This window comes from Meriones unguiculatus, chromosome 9 (genome assembly GCF_030254825.1).
Source record: "Meriones unguiculatus strain TT.TT164.6M chromosome 9, Bangor_MerUng_6.1, whole genome shotgun sequence".
Classification (NCBI taxonomy): Eukaryota; Metazoa; Chordata; class Mammalia; order Rodentia; family Muridae; genus Meriones; species Meriones unguiculatus.
In genome coordinates, this window is record NC_083357.1 from 92,594,525 (window position 1) to 92,616,681 (window position 22,157).

The 22,157-nt window shown below is 35.7% G+C and overlaps 1 protein-coding gene across 2 annotated transcripts in view; it reads right to left on the minus strand.

Moving 5' to 3' along the window:
• The window catches only part of Klhl1 (kelch like family member 1), a 416,934-nt gene that overhangs the window by 117,514 nt on the left and 277,263 nt on the right, over positions 1-22,157 (minus strand). For both annotated transcript variants that reach the window (XM_060391518.1, XM_060391519.1), the window contains exon 6: positions 6,896-7,082. In XM_060391518.1, coding sequence (XP_060247501.1) covers positions 6,896-7,082 — 187 coding nt within the window. The remainder of the gene's footprint in view (positions 1-6,895; positions 7,083-22,157) is intronic.

Sequence of the window (22,157 nt, forward strand, 5' to 3'; positions counted from 1 at the left end):
TCAAATGCATTAGTTATCAATGTTAGATTCCAACATTTCATATGTTCAAATTCTATAAAATATCTTGAATACATTGACAATGAAAATACCTGTTTTCAGTGCAACTAGAATTGTAAGGTTGCTGAAAATAGAGATTCCTATTCACAATAACAACAAATAACAAAAGCACCTTGGTGTGACTCTAACCAAGCAAGTGAAACACCTATTTGAAAAAAAAAAAAAATTCAAGTCTCAGAAAAAAGAAATTGAAGATATCAGAAATCGAAAGATCTCCCATGCTCATGGAATGATAGGATTGACATAGGGAAAATGGTCATCCTACCAAAAGCAATCTACACATCCAATTCAGTTCCCATAAAAGTACCAACACGATTCTTTACAGAACTTGAAAGAACAATTCTCAATTTCAGGTGGAAAAGCAAAAATCCAAGAACTGCTTAAACAACCCATCTTGATCAGATGATAATTCCTTTCTTAAATTGGAGAATGTAATTTTATTGTGTAGAATCTTAAATTGTATTTAATGATTACAATTTACTCTAGATATAATCAGTTATGTGAAAGAAAACATGTATGTCTGCATTGTATTGTATATTTCATATGAAATTTTTTGTCATGTGAAAATTAGCTAAATGAAATAAGGGAAACAAAGGAAGATAAAAATAAGGGGTATAAGTGTGAGGTTCCTGAAAATGGTGATCTCAAAGGTGAGAGCAGAAAAGTGGTGAGTTATCGGGTATAGAGAAAGGTTGGTAAGGGGAAGGGAGGTGTGGTTGAAGCAAATGTTTCAGTTAGGCAAACAATTTGATCTAATACAGCACGTTTGTTCTTTCAAGTATCTCATTTCTCACATTATATTTTTCCTAATATTGTGAAATGCATTGAGCTCCTCTGAGACATATGTTTGTTAATGTGAACACTAGGTATGATCAAGACTACCTTTAAGGAGAAAACGTAGTAAGAATCATAACATGCTCGGCTTTTATCACCTTACAAATGACATTCTTAGCACATCTCAGGATCAGTGTGAATTAATGAGTGATAAAAATAATTCAAGTTTGGTGATGTAAACATGCATTTATTCTCTTCCTTAGCTAACTGATTAGTAGAAAATAAGATAAACTGCCAAATTAAAACTGAACTACCTATGAGGGAGGGAGGGTGGGATTGGGAGGGAATGAGGGAGCAGGATACAGCTGGGATACAGAGTTAATAAAATGTAACTGATAAGAAAAAAATAAAATTAAAAAAAATTAAAAAAAACTGAACCACCAAATACTGTTAGTATCAGCTCATCATAGGAACTGTATTATATATTAACATTCGAAATATATTTCATAGATGGAACAGCTTAAGTTTTCCTAATGGTCAGTTGGAGGAAAAATATCCAAATCCTTAGTACTTTTACAGCCTTAAAGGTTCAGTCCACAGAGAAAAACAATGAAGCCAGTCCTGATGAGACCTGATAGACTAGGGCCAGATAGAAGAGTAGGAGGACCTCCTCTATCATTGGACTAGGGGAGGGGTGTAGGAGAAGAAGAGGGAGGGAGGATGAGTTTGGGAGAGAATGGGGGAGGGGGCTACAGCTGGGATACAAAGTGAATAAACTGTAATTAATAAAATTAAAATTAAAAAAGGTTCAAAGGAAAGAGCTGTTCAGATAATGATAATCATCTATTTACTTTCTGCATTTCAAGTCTTCAAAATAGTATGAACAAAGGTGAATTTCATATCAATATAAAGTCAATACTATTATATAATTTTATACTTTATAGCAAGTACTTTATTTATGTGAGAGTCTTCGTTCTGATCATCCATGAAGGTCAATTAAAATAGTTGCAATCTAAATTCAGCAGATGTTTGCTAAAAGTCATATTAAATAACAAATACAAAACTATAAAGAGCTGCCTTTATGGTTAGGAAAAATGAACAAGGAATGATGGGCACTCATCAATTTGTAATTACTGTTCTGCCTATTGGTTAATATTTACTTAGGTTATATAGACAGAAAGACATCATGAATTTATACATAGGCTGCAAACTATGGTCACAATTAACCTTCAGAGAAATTTAGAAGTTGATCAAAATAATTAACAAATGATCACCTCTACTGTCACTACAGGTGTTATAATTTAATATATAATATATGTTTTCTCCTTTCACATACATAAAACATTTTTTTTTTCTTCGAGGCAGAGTTTCTCAATGTAGCTGTGGCTGCCCTGAACCCACTTCGTATACCTGGCTGGTCTCTAACTCACAGAGAACTGCCTGTCTCTGCCTAGCCAACCCAAGTGCTGAAAGTACAGGCATGTATCCGCATGCACAGCGCATTTATCCGCATGCACAGCTCACATACAAATGTTGGTATAATGTTCTTGTGGAATGTATACAGTTTTCCCTTGTTCATTCAGATGCTGATTTTTCTGCCCCACTATATGGTTTAAACCCAGACATTGCATCGTGACCCTCATTGTAAGCATCACCTGTCTCAAGTTGGTGTAAACATGCCACCACTTGTTCTCTATATTGTTAATAAGACAACCAGCCAATGTTGAGCAATGGAGAATATAGGGTGGAACATCCTGGTTTGGATGGGAGAAGAAGGAAGAGAGTGGGAGGAAAGATCCCAGAAAAGAGGCCCAAGAAACATCAGCAGAACTAAACGGACCTAAGATATGACTAAATAGCAAGTATAATGTGGAAAATCTAAATAGGAGGAAGCTATGTAAGCTTGGATGTTTGGATGGAGTGTTTATTGCCCAGCATTGTGCTCTACGATAATTAAGTAAATAATAGTCTCTGTGTGATGATTTGGGTATACATCCGGTTTAGGAATAACAGCTGTTTAACTAAAAAATAAATCAACTTTAAATATTAATAATCATCGGCATACATAAAAGTCATAAGGTCTGAAAGCATACTAGAAAATCTGTGAAGCCTTCAAAATTAATAATAGAAAAGTAACTGATCTTTATAAACATTCAAAACTCTTGTAACACTTGAACTATGAGAAAAATAACAACTATCAAAAGTTTATGACATAAACACATAAGATTATCTATTGAGAAAAATTAAAAATAAAAAAGAAAGAAAAGATTCTGCTTGTGAGACGTTATAAAGTTTATAATGAAAAATTTCCTACTTGAAAATTAACCCTGGTGATTATTTATAACTAATAACACTCCGATTTTATATTAATTTATTCTTCACTGGTATATAATTCATGATCCATGTATGTATTTATTCTGCAATCCCAAAGTTTTGATCTGTACAATAATCTAAGCGATTGTGAATTGCACAAATACAGAGGAATTCATACATTGACATGAAGGAAATAAGGAAGTAAATCAAGCTACTTAAAATGTATCATGTAGCTTAAAAAAAAATCAAGGCATTTCAGGTAGAAAATTCTGCCACTCTAATACACAGAGGCCTTTGCTTCTAATTGTGATGCACACTCTTGAATCAACTATCACAGGAGTAACTATGAAGCTCTGAATTAAACACTAGTTCTTTTTCCAAATGCACACAAGTAAAAATGGCATTATATTGAAAAAAAAAAAAAAAACAACTAAAATCTGAATGCAACAATATGCAGAAAAATAGGCCCAGGACTATTTTCTGTTTCCCTTAAAGGAAAGGTTTTTTCGCAGAAGCCAGGCAGTGAGGCTTCCCAGAACTTTGACAGAGGCTTTTCTGGCAGGTTTATGACCTGGGTGACCCAATGGCCGTGATTGGCCTACAGAGCAGTCAGAACCTAAGAACTCAGAATCCTCAGGAGAACCAAGGAAAGTATGGCTGTTTGTGGACTCTAGACATTTTCTGATTTGTACGTTATATAAGATGAGACAGGAGTCAAGACAGAAAATGGATGCAAAGATGCTAAATTTAGCTTTAGCAATGTTTCTAAAGCATGGCTTAGTCTTAGAAGTTGACAGAGCCAGATCTTGAGAGAAGAATTAAGGGAGCATATTGTCCTGCTGAGGAAGAGAGGTCAGGTGTAATTATTGAATGTAAAAAATAGGGCAGCACTCACAGGTAATAAATGTTACTTTCAAAATACCCGATTCTTATTTGGAAGGTGATATTTTCTTTAACTTTCTGCCTAAAGAAAATGAATTCTAGATGCAAGAACTTAATGTTTCCCAGGCCTCCGTGTACTTTCTTATGCAATATTCATCATTCTTTCAGAATTTGCAAGCCTTGTTATGAAACCTACTAGATTCTTACAGCAAATCTCTAAGGCATAAAAACTGTTCATTTTAAATTAAAGAAAATGGCAGTACTGTCCTATATGCTGTTTCTGTTGATCTTGATAATTTTGTGGAATAGCCAGTGAAACAAAATACATAATAATTAGAAAAGGTAGAATTCATATGTTGCTGGTTCTCATTGCATACATTATCAAATATATTAAAACTTTAAAAACAAATTCAACAAGATGGTGTTTGCCTTCACTTCCACATCTACTGGACCTCAACCCTATCTGTATTCCCTGAGGACAGTGGTCCCAGGAAACAGCAGGCTGCAAGGCAAACACAGCAGAGGTGAGCTAAGTCTGGCCCCCAGCGCTCCCTCATTTACTGAACCTCACACCTAGAGTGCATTCCTGGAAGCCAGTGGACCCCAGGAACAACCAGCCATTACCAGATACAACCAGATGGTTACAGGCCACCACAAGAACAAAAATAACAGGAGCCCAGGCAATATGTCAATATCAGAACCCAAATATCATTCTACATCAAGCCCAGGATATCTTAACATAGCTGATGACCAACAAAATTAAGCTAAGTCTCATGAAGATGCTAAGGCCTTTAAAGAAGAAATGAATAAATCCCTTAAAGAAATACAGAAAAACAAAATTAAACTCATGAAAGCAATGAAGAAAACTGTCCAAAGCCTGAAAATGGAAGTAGAAGCAGTTAAGAAAGCACAATCTGAGGGATCCACTGTACCAGCCCTGTACATGGTACTGTCAGTCACTGTGAGTTCATATGAGCTTTGGTCACATTTATTTATAGGGCTTTCTTTTCATGGTATTCTCCATCCCCTCTGGCTCTTACACTCTTTGTTTTCTCTAATTATGGCTGAGCAAGGAACTGATCTCTGTATGGGTAGAGCAGAATATGACATATTGTTGGTGTCATTTTATTGCTGCTTTGTTTTGTTTTATTTAGAGCTGTTGTTTTTTGTTTTAGATTGGGTCCCTGGGATTTCTTATATCAAGTACTTGATCACCAATGCAATGTCATGAAATGGGTTCCATATCCAGGAGTAGGCTTCAAGCCAATTCAAAATTGGTTGGTTACTACAAAAAGCTTTATGCAACCACTGTCCTGGTATATGGTGAAGGCAGAACACCATTGTATCAGAGTATGAGGCTGTGTTGTGTTTGCATTTCCCTTTTGGTATTGTGCAGATCTATAGCAAAGATGCTCTTGTATCCAGATAATTGCAATAATAATATCTGATTGGGGGGTTACAGAGGACTGGAGAGATGGCTCAGAGCCTAAAAACAGTAGCTTTTCTTTCAAAGGTCCTGAGTTCAATTCCCAGCAGCCACATGTTGGCTCATAACCATCTCTAATGTGATCTGATGCCCTCTTCTGGCCTGCAGACACACGTCCAGGCAGAGTACTATATAAATAATAAATAAATAAATCTTAAAAATAATATCTGAATGGTTATTAGTAAATATTAAAGTAAAGATAATTAAGGTTACTAAGAAAGTTTAATATTTAATGGATTTCTTCAGTATAGTAAGACTGCTTTCAGGATAGAAAATTTAAATTCTCATTTCATCCAACAGATTACATACCATCATATTATTTTATGCCCTAGAAACAATATTAAAATCACGGTATTCATCGATTGCAGTGTTAGTGCTTTTAAAGAAATAAACAATTTAAAACAAAAATAGAAAAATATAAAAATAAATTTTTGCTTGAATTTTTATAAGTACATCAGTATTAGAGCAGACAACAGAAACATACCAGACACAACTTTGCAATGTCATTAAGTATTCTTCAGAAATCAGTTAACTTCTAACAGATTTTAAACAACTAAACTATCAAATATCACCCCTGTCCTTTTTTGAACATAATAGTGATGTTTTGGCAATATTGATTTATTATTTAAACTTGTAACATTTGTTTTAGGTTAAATACTATCTTCTGAAGATTTAAAACTGCAATTGGTCACATGTGAGTAATTTTCATTGAAGAAATATCATTTCTAATGAGTAAATGACCTTCTTTCAGCAGAGTATACACAATGCCTTTAATTTGGGTGTTACAGTGTGGGTGTGCGTGTATGTTGTGTGTCCAAGCATGAATGAACACATGTGAGTGCATATGTGTTTTGTGTACAAACTAAAATGATAAAAAGAACAAAAATTTATTTTTGTCACATTTTAACAATAAGCTCAATTCTTTAAGTGTACATACTGCTTTTTCAAACACACTAAGAACTATTGAGATACTAATTAAACTCAGTGTACTGATTTATTCTTATCTATGCATTCTTCTATGTTCAGCTCCTCAGTAGTGGAGCTGCTTCATTACTGCACTCTCAGAATGCCTATCCACTCGCTCTGAATTTTTCCATAGAACTCAAGACTCATTCTAATACATTCACTGTAATTCTTGTTTTCCAAGCAGAAATATTTAAATTCTATTTTTATTTCAAATATAATAGAACAGAGTTAATATGAAACTTAAAGACATAGAATCAGGGACTGTAGGTAGGAAAAGATTTTGTTTTCCCCTAAATTTGAATTGCATTGTTTCAGTAAAACGATGTGTGAACATTGTTAACATCAGCAAATTCTCTCATTCAGATTGAGTCCTGGTACAACAAGGGTGTGGGTTAACGCGAGTCTAGAATCACATACCTTTGTTATTATCCATTCCCCCCACTGCAAAAAGAGTTCCAACTGTAGACTTTCTGGGCTTAGTTCTCGGGCTTTGCATTAAAGTTCTTCTTTCTGGCAATAGATGGTATTTCATTGCTTCCAGAATCAGTTTTTGGCATTCCAAATCATTCTTAAATAGTGCATGGTTTTCAAGGTCAGCCAGTATCTGTGAATAATACACAGTCACTGTTAACAGTGTTTGCTAAATTGTTGAGTATATGCTCTATGTATTGACCGTAGAAACTTAATTCCTTTGCCATCGCTCTTACATTTGGAACATAGAATATCAACGTTTTACTAGGTATTAAATATTATAAATAAAACAAACAAATGTATTTGCTCTCTTTTCTATTTTCTCTAGGAAATCTTCACATTGGAAACAAAATGTTTAAATGTGAGTTTGCTGAGATTAATAAATTGACTCACAGCTTAAGCTCAGCAATCATTTAATTTTGATACGTGTACAAAAGGTCTTTTATATTAAAATGGTTGAATATAATATTATTGATATTAAAGAGTCTCTTAGCTAATTAGGATGAATTAATTTTATTTTATAAATAATTCTGTGTTCTAATTTTGATAAAATACAAAGATAAAAGTAAGAAACCATTTAAATAAATATTAGCTCTATTTGTTGAGTTTTAAGCTTTAAAAATTATTAGTGACATTAGTAATTTACTGGGTAAAATAATTTAATAGCTGAGGATAATTAAAATATACCTTTAAATTAATTTCAACAAATGGTACTCTACTGTCACTGTCTTGATTTTTTTTCTAGTGTTGCATATATAAAAGGTCTTTTGTGGCATGAATATGATTTCCAACTCTTTTTTTTTTTTACTTTTTTATTAACTACAGTTTAATCACTTTGTAACCCCCCTATAGCTCCCTTCCCACCCCCTCCCAATCCCACCATCCCTCCCTCTTCTTCACCCATGTCCCTCCCCAAGTCCACTGATGGAGGAGGTCCTCCTCCCCTTCCTTCTGATGCAAGCCTATCAGATCTCATCAAGAGTGGCTGCACTGTCTTCCTCTGTAGCCTGGTAAGACTGTTCCCCCTTCAGGGGGAGATAATCAAAGAGCAGGCCAATCAGTTCCTGTCAGAGACAGCCCTTGTTCCCATTACTATGGAGGCCACTTGGACACTGAAATTTCATGGGCTACATCTGCACAGGGGTTCTACATTATCTCCATGAATGGTCCATGGTTGGAGTATCAATCTCAGAAAAGACCCCTGTGCCCAGATTTTTGGGTTCTGTTGCTCTCCTTGTGGACTTAAACAGAGAATTCTCGATAGAGGAATATCAAATGGCAGAGAAACACTTAAAGAAATGCTCAAAGTCCTTAGTCATCAGGAAAATGCAAATCAAAACGCCCCTGAGATATGACCTTAAACCCATCAGAATGGCTAAGATCAAAAACTCAAATGACAACACATGCTGGAGACGATGTGGAGAAAGGGGAATCCTCCTCCACTGCTGGTGGAAATGTAACCTGTACAACCACTTTGGAAGTCAATCTGGCACTTTCTCTGACAATTAGGAATAGCGCTTCCTCAAGACACAGCTATATCACTCCTAGGCATATATCCAAAAGAGGCTCAAGTATACAAGGACATTTGCTCAACCATGTTTGTAGCAGCTTTATTTGGAATAGCCAGAAGCTGGAAACAACCCAGATGTCCCTCAGTGGAGGAATGGATATAGAAATCGTGGTACATCTATACAATGGAGTATTACTCAGCAATTAAAAACAAGGAAATCATGAAATTTGCAGTCAAATTTCCAACTCTTTAGCTGAAAATAATTGTCAATCACAATTCAGCAGTAACTTCATTTTTATTTTAAAAATGGTTATAGATGTTGATCATTGAAGTGCTTCTAATTCATTTAGTTTTGTTACCTATAAAACGCTTATGGTAAATAATGTTTATTGTACAAGTTAAATGTTAGCTTAATACCACAGCTTGTCATTAACAGAGTAAATATGTATGGATGTATGAACTGGACAAAATTTTTGATGAAATTTGTTTGATTTTTTTTGTTTCATCATTTTTGACAATATTCATAATGATCCTTTGTGCCATCTAACATAACATATACACTTACTTCTTTAAAATATTAAGCCTACTTAACGTATTTCACAATTAAACAAAATTAAAATGTTTGGATTTATGTTCCTTACAACATTTCAGGCTTATTAAAGTATATGTAGTCAATTAATATTAAAAGTAAAAAAAAAAAATAATTACAGTACAAGTATTTGCATCATAGAGACTTCTTAAAATATCACAAATTGGCATCAGTAAAAGAATAAAAAATTTATCAACAGACTTCTACATATTTGAAAATATTTTTCTCTAAACTATTATATAAAATTAATTATTATGATGATGATATTTGCCCCTCGTATTCTTAGATTCTGCAGGATTTTTAAAAGGATGTTAAATGTAGTATTTTATGAAAGTTCTTTTTCTGCATCTAATGAGTTGCTTATGTGATTTATGTCCTTAATGCTGTTTTTGCAGTGAATTATATTTGTTTATTTACCTTTGTTGAACTATTATTGCCTCTGTGCAATGAAGCTGGGAGTGTGTTCTCTTCAATGTATTCTTTAATTAAGATGTATTTTTTCCTCCATTTAATTTTTTATAATTTTTATTTTTTATGTTAATTATAGGTTATTTACTTTGTATCCCAGCTGTAAGCCTCCCCCTCATTCCCTCCAAATCTCACCCTTCTTCCCTCATCTCCTCCTATGTCCCTTGCCAAGTCCACTGATAAGGGAGGACCTCCTCCCCTTCCATCTGACCCCAACTTCTCAGGTTTCGTCTCTGACTGGCTGCATTGTCCTCCTCACAAGGCTGTTCCTCCCTGCGGGAAGGAGGAACCTGGAAACAACCCAAATGTCCCTTAGTGGAGGAATGGATACAGAAATTGTGGTACATTTACACAATGGAATACTACTCAGCAATTAAAAACAAGGAAATCCTGAAATTTGCAGGCAAATGGTGGGAACTAGAAAAGATCATCCCAAGTGAGGTAGACCAGAAGCAGAAAGACACACAAGGTATATACTCAGTTATAAGTGGATACTAGACCTATAAGTTTGTAAGTATTTTATGGAGAATCTTTTAGTCCACATTTAACAATAATTATTTTTCTCCTGTTTTTTTTTTTTGTTTTGTTTTGTTTTTTTTTTTTTGTTTTTTTTTTTTTTTTTTTTCTGGTTTGGGGATAAGGGTAATACTGAATTTAAAAGGAAAAGAGAAACTATTTTTTTTCCTTTTTTCTTTCTTTTATACTAAATAATTTGAGATCTGGTAGAATTTTATGCTTCACTCGTCTGTGTTTGGGAATTTTAGAGGGGAGACATTTAAACTACAACTTCCATCTTACTGAATGTTATGGGTTTATTTAAATTACCATATTCACAGTTGAATGGGTGTAGCTTTAAACAATTATCTTGAGTAAGAGAACCCAGACAAGAAAGAGAAACCTTATGGGTTTATTTCTCCTGATTTGTGGATGATTTATTTCCAGAGATTAATGCAACTCTCAACACTCATCTGAGAAAGGTTTATTTGTGGTAGATGAAGATTAACTGAGAGATAGGTAACCATCCAGGTGTATAGAATAAGAGATTAAAATGCCTTAAATGGGACATCTCTATCATACCCCTTCCTTCCAGGACTCAAAAATAACCTACTGAAGCTAACGTGGAGAGAATGTAAGAGAGATAGACAGTGGATGAATATAAGAAAACAGCATCTTGTGGTCAGCACAAGAAAATTGTGCATATGACCTCATAGCGTTTATGACAACATACATAATACCTACAGAAGCTCAAACCATTTTAGATCTTAGCACGGAGAGGAGAGGTGGGTACAAATTCTCAACCCTAACTGATATGTTATTGACAACTAATAGTTGCTTGAGAAGCAAGATTCCATTTTCTCTAAGAATGTAGATCCTGGTAAGTCCAGTGGAAGCATGCATACATATTGATAAATGTATGCTCAAAGTAATTTAGACTTGATGCATGTAAAAGAAAAAAATGAGGACATAAGTCTGGTAGGTAAGGAAGTGGTGATGGACCTGGGAGCAGTAGGTATGGGAGGAAAATGATTAAATCTCATTGTAAAAAATTCTTAGAACACCAATAATATTTTTTAAAAAAATTCAGTAAAAATTAATAATGATTAAAATGTAATTTTAAAAGGCAGAGAGCTAGTATAATTTCTATAATTTATGTTAATTACAGTCATTTTTTTCTAGAGTGAGACAACCAAGATATAGAGTAAAGTATATATTCAATTATATGTGGATATTAGCTTCTAAGCAAACTCTAACCATGTTACAATCCATAGACCAAGTGAGGCTAGGAATGGAAAAAGGGACCGTGGAGGTACATGGATATCTCTAGGAGGAAAAAATAAAATAGGTTTTATGGATCAACTTGGGACAGAAACGGCCTGGGTATAGGATGATGGAGTAGATGTGGGGGATAGAACTGAGGGAGGGAATGCTGTGACAGACAGCTAGATTTGAGGAGTATTTGAGGTTTACTATAAAAATATAGCACTGCAGAATCTTCCAAAAATATGTGAAGGTGATCCTAATAAAGTCTCCAAAAAATGGGGGAGACAGTGTCCCAACTTGCCATTTCTTGTCAACAAAGAAAACTTCCAGTAGTGGGACTGGGTTACATTCACTTGAATTGTTGGCCAAAGGTGCCCCATGGAAAGCCCAACCAGGCTTAGGAATAGGCCGTTCTCCACAAACTGCCAGCAATACCCTGTGGCTGAAGATAACAACCTGTAATTCACTGATCATGAGGAGGTCAAGCTGGAGTCTACATAGACCCTATACCACTCTCTTCTACAATCTTTTTCATGGGAAGGTACTCTGCAAGCTACCAAGAGTGAAAAATATACACCAGCCCAGCCACCGAATCGTTGATCTAAAATACTGTCCTGCCTGCAAGGAAGCTAGGGCAACGGTGGCACAAAGCTTGTGGAAGTAACCAAACCATTTTCTGATTTAACCTATTTACTGGCCACTCCTCTAGCTGGAACCCATACCCAATTGCTTGAGTGAACAAGAGCCAGAGACTAGATATCCCTGAGAAATAGGGTAAAACAAAGAACTGCTGTTCAAAATAAAAAAAAAATAAAAAGCAGTGATAAAATGATCCTAAAGATATGCTGCTATACTCATAGATCAAGGCCTTCTGAACCATAATCAGAGAAGCTTCCTCTTCAAGCAGATGTGAACAAATACAGACTCACAGTCAGAACTGAGAGAAAGAGAGAAAAACAGAAGGGGAATGTGTGTGTGTAAGAGAGAGAGACACCTTGGAACTTCCAGTTTGAAATGAGATGTCACTAATATATCTCTCTTCTCAGAATTCATGGAACCATTAGAAAAAAAAAAAGGCAGAAAGAGTGAAAGACATAGAGGGAGTATAGGACACCAGGAAAACAAGCCATTCTGTCAACTGAGCGAATCTCATGAACTCACAGAGACTGAAGCAGCAATCACAGACCCCCCACAGGTCTGTACTGGGTCCTTTTCTGTATATAGTATGGCTTTCAATGTAGTATTTTTATGGGACTCCATAAAATATGTAAATGAATAAGTCTCTAATTTTTATGCCTTCTCTTAGGTTTTTCCTTCTCTTGTTTTGCCTCATTTAACTTCTATGTGAAGTTTTTCATTTTATCTTATTATGTTTCATGTTGTTATATTTTCTTGCTAAAAAATAAGTGGATTAAATCCAAGCAACTTAGGTCTTTTCATTTTTTAAGCAGTTTTGTCTAATAATGTTGGGGATTGAACCCAAGGCTTCATATATGCAAGAATAGTATTTCACCAAATGAACTAAATAACCTCTTCAATACCTTATATTTTTTTTCAAAATTAAATCTTTATTTGCTGTAATTTAAGAAAATATTTTCCAGTCTTTTTCTACTATTGGATCTCTTTACAAAATCTCTAAACAAAATTCATTACAATTAAAAGTGATATTCTTTTGACAAGTGAACTTCATAAAGTCTTTTGCATTTTTTGTTTGAAAAAAGTGAAAAAAACAAATGCTAAAATAGTGTCAATTCCCAAAACTGCAGAAAATAACTTGTTTCAATATGCTAGAATAGTTGTCATGCAGAGAAAGTACTTGTAGGCATTTCTATTGTTCAGTCTTTAAGAGATTCTATAGGAGATGGATATTTCATCTAATTTAAATATACCCTGAACCTATTAGTTAAGTAAGAGGCCAGTGAAAGGAGTCAGTTTTCACAGAACTGAAAGCAACAGAATAACCGTTTCATAGGTATTACTGCCCCTTTTCACAAGAATAAGCAAATCTTACTGATATCTAGCATGGATTTTTTTTTTATATGTTCACATTTCAGCTCTGCCTATGCTCTCAGACAGACACAGAAAGAAAAACCAGTCAGAAATGCTGAAAGTGTGTAGTATTCTTTGCTTTACTAGTGCTGCGGCTCTTCATCAGCAACTGTTCCAGTACCTGCTAGGCTGGCACAGCCCGGACTCCCATAGAAGAAGCCAGCTTACCTATAGATAAACCATCAGTTTGTAGCCTGGATGATGACACTGAGTAGTCCTAAGCAAAAAGAGTTTCACATTACATTCCAAGTTCCATTACCCTTCACTGAAATCATTCTAATGACCTAATCAGTATTTTGTCGAAGTGACTTGAGGATCTTTATATGTGAATATAAATGGGGAAAAAAAAAGCAGAAGCAAAAGACATTTTCATGTGTCCTGTTTCAAACTGACTTGTAAAGCTTGTCAGAGACAACTGACTCTACCTTGAATATTTAATGAAACAAGGGGAGACTTTATATGAAAAGAAGCTGATTCATTAATTTTATTTCAAATGCAGAAAGCTCTGATTACCTTAAGATGATAAGTAATTGGAAAACTTGCAATTCCAATAATAATAATAATGACATAATCAAAACAAGTAGAGCTCATAAAATTAACCAAAATCAGAGGTTTTATTAGTCACAAGTGAAGTGGGATTTGAGCTGCTATAATTTATGATTAACATGTACTTATTGAGCATGATTCTATTATTTCACTGTGAGGAAGCTCAGATTTTCTAAAGCTGAAATAAGTCAGTCTGTGTTCTACATGAGCATTACTCCCCTTTTGAACATATGTATCCTAATAAATTCTAGAACACTTGCTCATTCATTCTGCAAAATTTAGAGAGTAGTATTCCGTTCCAGTGCCGTCATAGATACATAAGATTTGCAGCTTAATTTTATAAAAGCATCCTTAACTGTACAATGTTGCAATATATTTGATCATACTCTGAACCCCAAGATTGTATTGTTTACTGGAAAAACCTGTTTCAAGGTGTGATGTGGCTCATCCCTAGCACACCTTTGACCCAATTCTTAAGGAATGCAAATAGGATTAAATAAAGTTAGCTCTAGGTCAAGTGGCAGAGCTAGCAACCAGCTGACAGTGAACATAGGAAAAACCATAATAAGTAAGAGGAAATCAGAAGGATGGAAGGGAAGATGCATAGGAAGGAGAAGGGAGGAACATTCAGTTTGTGGGTGTTTTTTAGACAACATGGGGAAGGAGCCCATTTTCTTTTGGGGATGTCAGTTGAAGAGGAAGGTCAGCTGGGTGCTTTTGCCATGTTACTAAGCTAGCAGGCTTTCACCCCAGAATCTGGCTCTGGATTCTTTATTGGTAAACTTGAACAGTTTGCAAAAACAACATTTTGGTGGTCCCAGTGTATTGCACCAACAAGAGAATCATGTCAACTCAGACAAACTGAGAAGCCATCAGATTTAGTAAGTCCCCAGGGAAGTCCTCAAGGAGGGAGTTAAGGAGGGGAAATACCATAAAACAAGGCATCAGGGCCCTGTATATTACTAGTTTAGATGGCTTGAAAATAGAAGCAGGAAATAAAAAGCTAAATGACTTAACTAAACTTAGCTCAATGCTGATTTCAATTATTACCATTTTGTTAATTCATATTTTATCCTTAACAGTCACAGTGGCTTTCCATGCCATCTTAAAGAAAAAAGATTTAGAAATAGAAAAAAAAAAAAAAACAAGAAAAATACAAAATGTAAAAGAAAATTTAAAGAGAGTTATAAATAAAAATGAGAAAAATACCTAGACACAGAGTGATTTAGATAGGAACTTAACATCCCACCACATGAAGCATGGCCCGGCTGGCATCATTAGAAAACCAACTTTGGTTAATGGAGACAGGGAGATGATAGGCAGCCCCAAGGTTATGAAGACATTAAATGGAATCCTATAGACATACTAGCTTTAAAGAGATTTAAGGAAGCCATCTTTTCTTTTGGCATGTATTCACCTCATGTAAAGCAGATATTAAATTCATGGGAAACTTAGAACAAAATTATATCCAAGACTGGCAATATTTAGCAACAGCCATATTGGAAGCTGCTCCTCATTTAAAATGATGTACATGGTAGAAAGAGGAAGCTAGAGTACTAGAACAGAGCCATAAGTCTATATTTGTTAATGTTTTCCAGGACCATTTGCTAGGTGAAGGTCAATATGCTGGCTTACAAAGGCAGCTTGAATTTGATGAACATTTTTGGTGCTATATTATTTATTTTTAAATGCTTGGGATAAGGTGGAAGAATTAGGAAAGAGGTCTGATCTGTTGCAAAGACTGATATCAGCTGTAAGTAGAATAGTATCAGATTCAGAATTCGGACATGTTTTAGTTGAATCTATGGCTTTTGAATATGCTAATTCAGAGTGATTAGATTTTTAAAGGCAAGATCAGCACCAAAAGAAGAATGGATAAGAAATATATCTCATATTGGATCTCATGTTTGTGATGCTACTCCAGCAGGAGAATTTCTAAAGGTTAAAAAAAAAATTTCAGATATTTTAATTGTGGTAATCCAGGTCATTTGAATAGGAACTGTGGGCAAAGCAATCCTAGAAACAATGGTTTTTGTTTGTTTGTTTTTCTAGAGATTATCAAAAAAGAAGGGCCCAGCCTTCTCTACTATACAAAAGATATATCAATGGACAGCATTAGACTAATGAATGCAGATCAACAAGGAACAGTCAAGTTAACTTTTTGCCATTGGTAAACACCTCAAGAGGCCTTCTGAAGACCCTGGTATAAAATTCAATCCAATCTTTCCCTGTCAGCAGCAGAGAAACTCATCCAAAGAGCAATTAACAGATGGGCCATCAACCACTGATGAAACCAAAACAATGCAGCAATGCATTGACCAGGGGATGGAAAGGCTAAAACAGAGGAAGGAAACACAAAATAAGTGCTGAACTATTGGCTATAAGACTTTTAAAAGGCTTCTGAAGTTGGGAATATGGGTGAACAGTTAAAAACTATTAACTGGTCTTCCAGAGGCCCCACCATCAGTTCCCAATACATACAGGTTGCTCAAAATTGCCTGTAGCTCAAGTTCCAGACACTTCAACGTCCTTTCAATTCTGTAGATACCTGTATATTCATTATATACAAAACTCATATGCTCACAAATGCACATAAATAAGTAGTCACAATACTTTATGTTTTATAGAAGTCACATACAGCTGTTTCTCTGTGTGCAGATTATGCATTTATATGTAGCTTCCTTATTCATACATTTATTAGAATTAAAAGCAAGGCAGAAAATATCTTTTCATGAGATTTTTTCATAAATAAGCTCATTCTGAAATCAGATAACTGGAGAAGAACTTACTGCACGTATACGGATTCACCACTGTGAACCAGTGCATTTATGCTTCTTTTGCATTTTAATAAAAATATTTCTGATTGACAACAGTGAATTTTTTATTAATTTTATTTTTTTCTTATCAGTTACATTTTATTAACTCTGTATCCCAGCTGTATCCCACTCCCTCATTCCTTCCCATTCCCACCCTCCCTCCCTCATCTCCACCCTGCCCCTTTCAAAGTCCACTGATAGAGGGGGCCTCCTCCCCATTCATCTGATCCTGTTTTAATAGGTACCTTCAGGACTGGCTGCAAAGTCCTCCTCTGTGGCCTAACAGGACTGCTCCTCCCTTGGGGAGTGGGGAGGTCAAAGAGCTAGCCATTGAGTTCCTGTTAGAAATAGTCCTTATTCCCCTTACTATGGGAAACCAATTGGTTACTGAGCTACCACGGGCTACATCCGAGCAGAGGTTCTAGGTTATATCCATACATGGTTCTTGGTTGAATGTCAGTCTCAGAAAAGACCCTGTGCCCAGATATATTTGGTCCTTGTGGAACTCCTATCCTTTCCCCATCATACTAACTCCTCTTCTTTCATATGATCCCTGTACTCTGCCAAAGGTTTGGCTATGAGTCTTTGTATCTGCTTTGAAAACACTGCTAGTTAGAGTCTTTCAAATGCCTTCAGTAGACTCCTGTCATACGTTCAATGCACATCCCATCTGTCTTTCTAAACAAGGATTGATCATCTTACCCCCTGTCCACTCTCTTGATCATCTTTTTTAGGTGTATAGATTTCATTATGTTCATCACATCTTATAGGTCCATATAAGTGAGTATATACCGTGTTTATCTTTCTCCTTCTGGGATATTTCACTCAGAATGATCTTTTCTAGATCCCACCATTTGCCTGCAAATTTCATGATTTCCTCCTTTTTGATTGCTGAGTAGTATTCCATTGTGTAAAAATACCACAATTTCTGTATCCATTCCTCCATTGATGGACATCTGGGTTGTTTCCAGGTTCTGGCTATTACAAATAAAGCTGCTATAAACATGGTTGAGCAAATATGTCTTTTGTGTACTTGTGCAAAGTTTGGGTATATACCTAGCAGTGGTATAGCTGGGTCTTGAGGAAGCACTATTCCTAATTGTCTTAGAAAACGCCAGATAGATTTCCACTGTGGTTGTACCAGTTTACATTCCCACCAGCCATGGAGGAGGGTTCCCCTTTCTCCACAACCTCTCCAGCATGTGTTGTCACTTGGGTTTTTCATCTTGGCCATTCTGATGGGTGTAAGGTGATATCTCAGGGTCGTTTTGATTTGCATTTCCCTGATGGCTAGTGAGGTTGAGCATTTCTTTAAGTGTTTCTCTGCCATTCGATATTCCTCTACAGAGAATTCTCTGTTTAGCTCTGTTCCCCATTTTTTAATTGGATTACTTGGTTTGCTGCTTTTCAGCTTCTTTAGTTCTTTGTATATACTGGATATTAGTCCTCTGTCAGATAAAGGGTTAATGAAGATTCTTTCCCAATCTGTAGGCAGTCATTTTGTTTTGATGATGGTGTCCTTTGCTTTACAGAAGCTTTTCAGTTTCATGAGGTCCCATTTATTGATTGTTGCTCTTAGAGCCTGTGCCGTTGGTGTTCTGTTCAGGAAGTTGTCTCTGGTGCCAATGAGTTCTAGGCTATTCCCCACTTTTTCTTCTAACAGATTTAGAGTATCTGTTTTTATGTTGAGGTCTTTGATCCACTTGGACTTTAGTTTTGTGCAGGGTGATAAATATAGATCTATTTTCATTTTTCTGCATGTAGAGATCCAGTTGGACCACCACCATTTGTTAAAGATGCTGTCTTTTTTCCATTGAATGGTTTTGGCTTCTTTGTCAAAAATTGAGTATTCATTGATATGTGGGTTTTTTTCTGGGTCTTCTATTCGGTTCCATTGATCCTCCTTTCTGTTTTTATGCCAATACCATGCAGTTTTTATTACTATTGCTCTGTAGAACAGCTTGAGATCGGGGATGGAGATACCTCCAGATGATCTGACAACAGTGAATTTTTAAGACATTCTAAAAAGACCATGTAGAAACAACTACAAATTCAGGAAAGGTATATATTCGTAATCTCTGTATACATTGTGAATGTTATTTTGGAGACACAAGCATACATGCTAAAACAGAACCAATTAAGGATTCTTGATCTTTGACTTGTGTATAAATATTAGCATGTTAAACACAGCTGCAGCCAAAGAAATTTTTAAATCTCATCATTTCTCTTCAAAGCTACGACCTGACAGTACTGTCACAATATCACTGATAAACATTTGACACTTTAATACAATTAAATTTTAATTAGCAAATTTTTATATTGATGTTGCTCACTTTTGCTTTGTTTGGCCTGGTTACCCTTTTCTAAAGTTATGAGCATAAAATTATACATCTGGTGGCTATTATACACCTAACACTTATCCTTGCCTTCATCTACACTTTGACCATTTGCCTAATTAATGTATGAACTCTGCTGGCCTGGAGATGAATAAATTTGTGAGTGACCAGAACATTATACATGGAAGCGATGGATAGTCCTCTAAAGAGCAAATGGTACTAGATACAAAAAAAGACCAACAATTCTCCCTCACTTCTGACACATTTTATTTCAAGTATTTCAATTGTATGGTAGAAGCAGCTGTGAATATGATGCCAATAATGTTCAGAACAGCAATTAAAGACACTGCATTCTGATTTGCACTAGGGACACTTGATTTTATCATTTCATTAACAATGCATGCCGTCAATTAAACATTATTTTTCTTTAGTCTTATCATCTTTAAGCAGACTCTTTTAATTTGTAATTTGTCTCACACTAATTATAAGGTATCCATATTTTTTGGCTTTTCTCATTTCACTAACGGAAGACGGAGAAAGAATTTCAATCACTTTGTATTTGCAGATTTCAACTCTCTTTAGATTTATTCTGATCAAAGCTCGACATTTCTCTTTTGATCATCATCAGTTAAATCAGTTTCTGCAAAAACATCAAGGTGAATGCATCTTGCACGTCAATAAGGGATTGCAATAATCCTCCCACCTAATATTCATTCCACTGGGCTTCAACTTTGTAAGGTTTTTAAAAGTTGGATATGAAATAAGCTGCCCCCAAAATCTCTCTACTAGAAAGAAAACTTCAGGATTAAGTTAGAATAGAAGCTTATTTTTCTTCATACTAGAAATATTATCATATGTTGGAATGTGTTAACACCGGTGTAAGATAAGCATTTCTAACAGGATAAGACGTAGTTATTATTTTCTTATGCTTGTAGTTAAGCCACAGTATATTTGGATGAGCTGAACAAATATCAGTTTGTTACATTGAGAGCATAGGATTTGTTTACTCTTCTCACAATGAGATAAATATCAAACTACACATGCTTTTGATTTTTTTTCCTATTGTCCACACTTCTGTAGCTCCCTGGTGACTGAAAACCATTAAATGTTGCTACCTCAGATTAATATTTGTGACTGCCATGGAAGCTGATTGTTCATAGAATTATTCACCACAGACCTCAAGAAGAAATTTAGTAAGTGTCTTAACAATGGAGTGGTTGCTTTCCCCCTGCCATATATACTGTCCCGTTGCTCTTCAACAACCTTGTTTTCTTCTTATTATTGGATTTGTTATTTTCCTTTAGTATTGAAAGTATATTGCAGTGTTAAAAGAAGGCCATTTGATGTTTCAAAATTACCAATGTAAGATCTTGGAGAGTATTGTTTCTCAGGATTTGAAAATGAACAAGGAGACCATTGCTCTGCTGAGAGAAACCCAAGCCAATCATGACGATAGAAGCAAAATTTAACTTTGAACATGATTTTCATTTTCATAATATATAGAATCTCTTCTAATGTGATGTTATTTTGTTTGAAGCCAATAACAAAAGTTACAAAATAAATATTTAGGAAGAAGAGAGACTATGTCAAGGGAAAAAAAAAGAATTCGAAAAGGAAAAATTAAGTTGCGAGATATTACAAATGGCTACTTATTTTAAATATACTAATTTATGTAAATACACTAATTTACACAAATAAATGCAGTGGACTTGGAAAGGGGCAGGGAGGAGATGAGCGACATAAGGAGGGATTGGGAGGGAATGAGGGAATGGGATAGAGCTGGGGTAGAGAGTTAATAAAATGTAACTAATAATAAAAAATAAAAAGAAAGAAAATTTAAAAAAAGTGTCCTGATGCTTTCTCAGAATATTAGGAACAGTGCTTCCTCAAGATCCAGCTATACCAGTCCCAGACATATATCCAAAATGTGCTGAACTGTACAACAAGGACATTTGCTCAACCATATTCATAGCAGCTTTATTCATAGTAGCCAGAATCTGGAAACAACCCATATGTCACTCAATTGAGGATGGATACAGAAATTGTGGTACATTACACAATGGATTACTACTCAGTAATTAAAAACAAGAAAACCATGAAATTTGCAGGCAAATGGTGGGAACTAGAAAGGATCATCCTGAGTGAGGTATCACAGAAGCAGAAAGACACAAATGGTATATACTCACTTATAAGTGGATTTTAGGCATATAATATAAGATAAACATACTAAAATCTGTACATCTAAAGAAACTAAGCAAGAAGGAGGATCCTGGGTAAGATGATCAATCCTCATTCAGAAAGGCAAATGGGGTGGATATCAGAAGAGGGAGAAAACAGGGAACAGGACAGGAGCCTACCACAGACAGCCTGTGAAAGATTCTACCTAGCAGTGTATCAAAACAGATGCTGAGACTTACTTATTTTTTATTAATTGTACTTTATTCACATTGCATCCCAGCTATATGCCCCTTCATCCCCTCCTAATCCCACATTTTCTCCCTCATCTCCTCCCATGCCTCTCCCCAAGTCCACTGATAGGGAAGGTCTTCCTCCCCTGACCCCAATGAAACAGGTCTCATCAGGACTAGCTGATTGTCTTCCTCTGTGGTCTAGTAAAGCTGTTCCCCTCTCAAGAAGGGGTGATCAAAGAGCCAGCCACTGAGTTCATGTCAGAGACAATCCCTGTTCACATTATTAGGAAACCGCCTGGAGACTAAGCTGCCATGGGCTACATCTGTGCAGGGGTTCTAGCTTATCTCCAGGCAAGATGCTTTGCTATAGTATCAGTCAGAGAAAAGACCCCTATGTCCAGATTTTTTTTCTGTTCCTTTTTTTTTAACTTTTATTAATTACACTTTATTCATTTTCTATCCCCCCATACGCCCCTCCCTCCTCCCCTCCCGGTCCCACCCTCCCCCTCCCTTTCTGCATGCATGCTCCTCCCCAAGTCCACTGATAGGGGAGGTCCTCCTCTCCTTCTTTCTGATCTTAGTCTATCAGTTCTCATCAGAAGTGGCTGCATTGTCAGGGTTCTAGGTTATCTCCATGAATAGTCCTTGGTTGGAGTATGAGTCTCTGGGAAGTTCCCTGTGTTCAAATTTTCTTGTTCTGTTGCTCTCCTTGTGGAGACCCT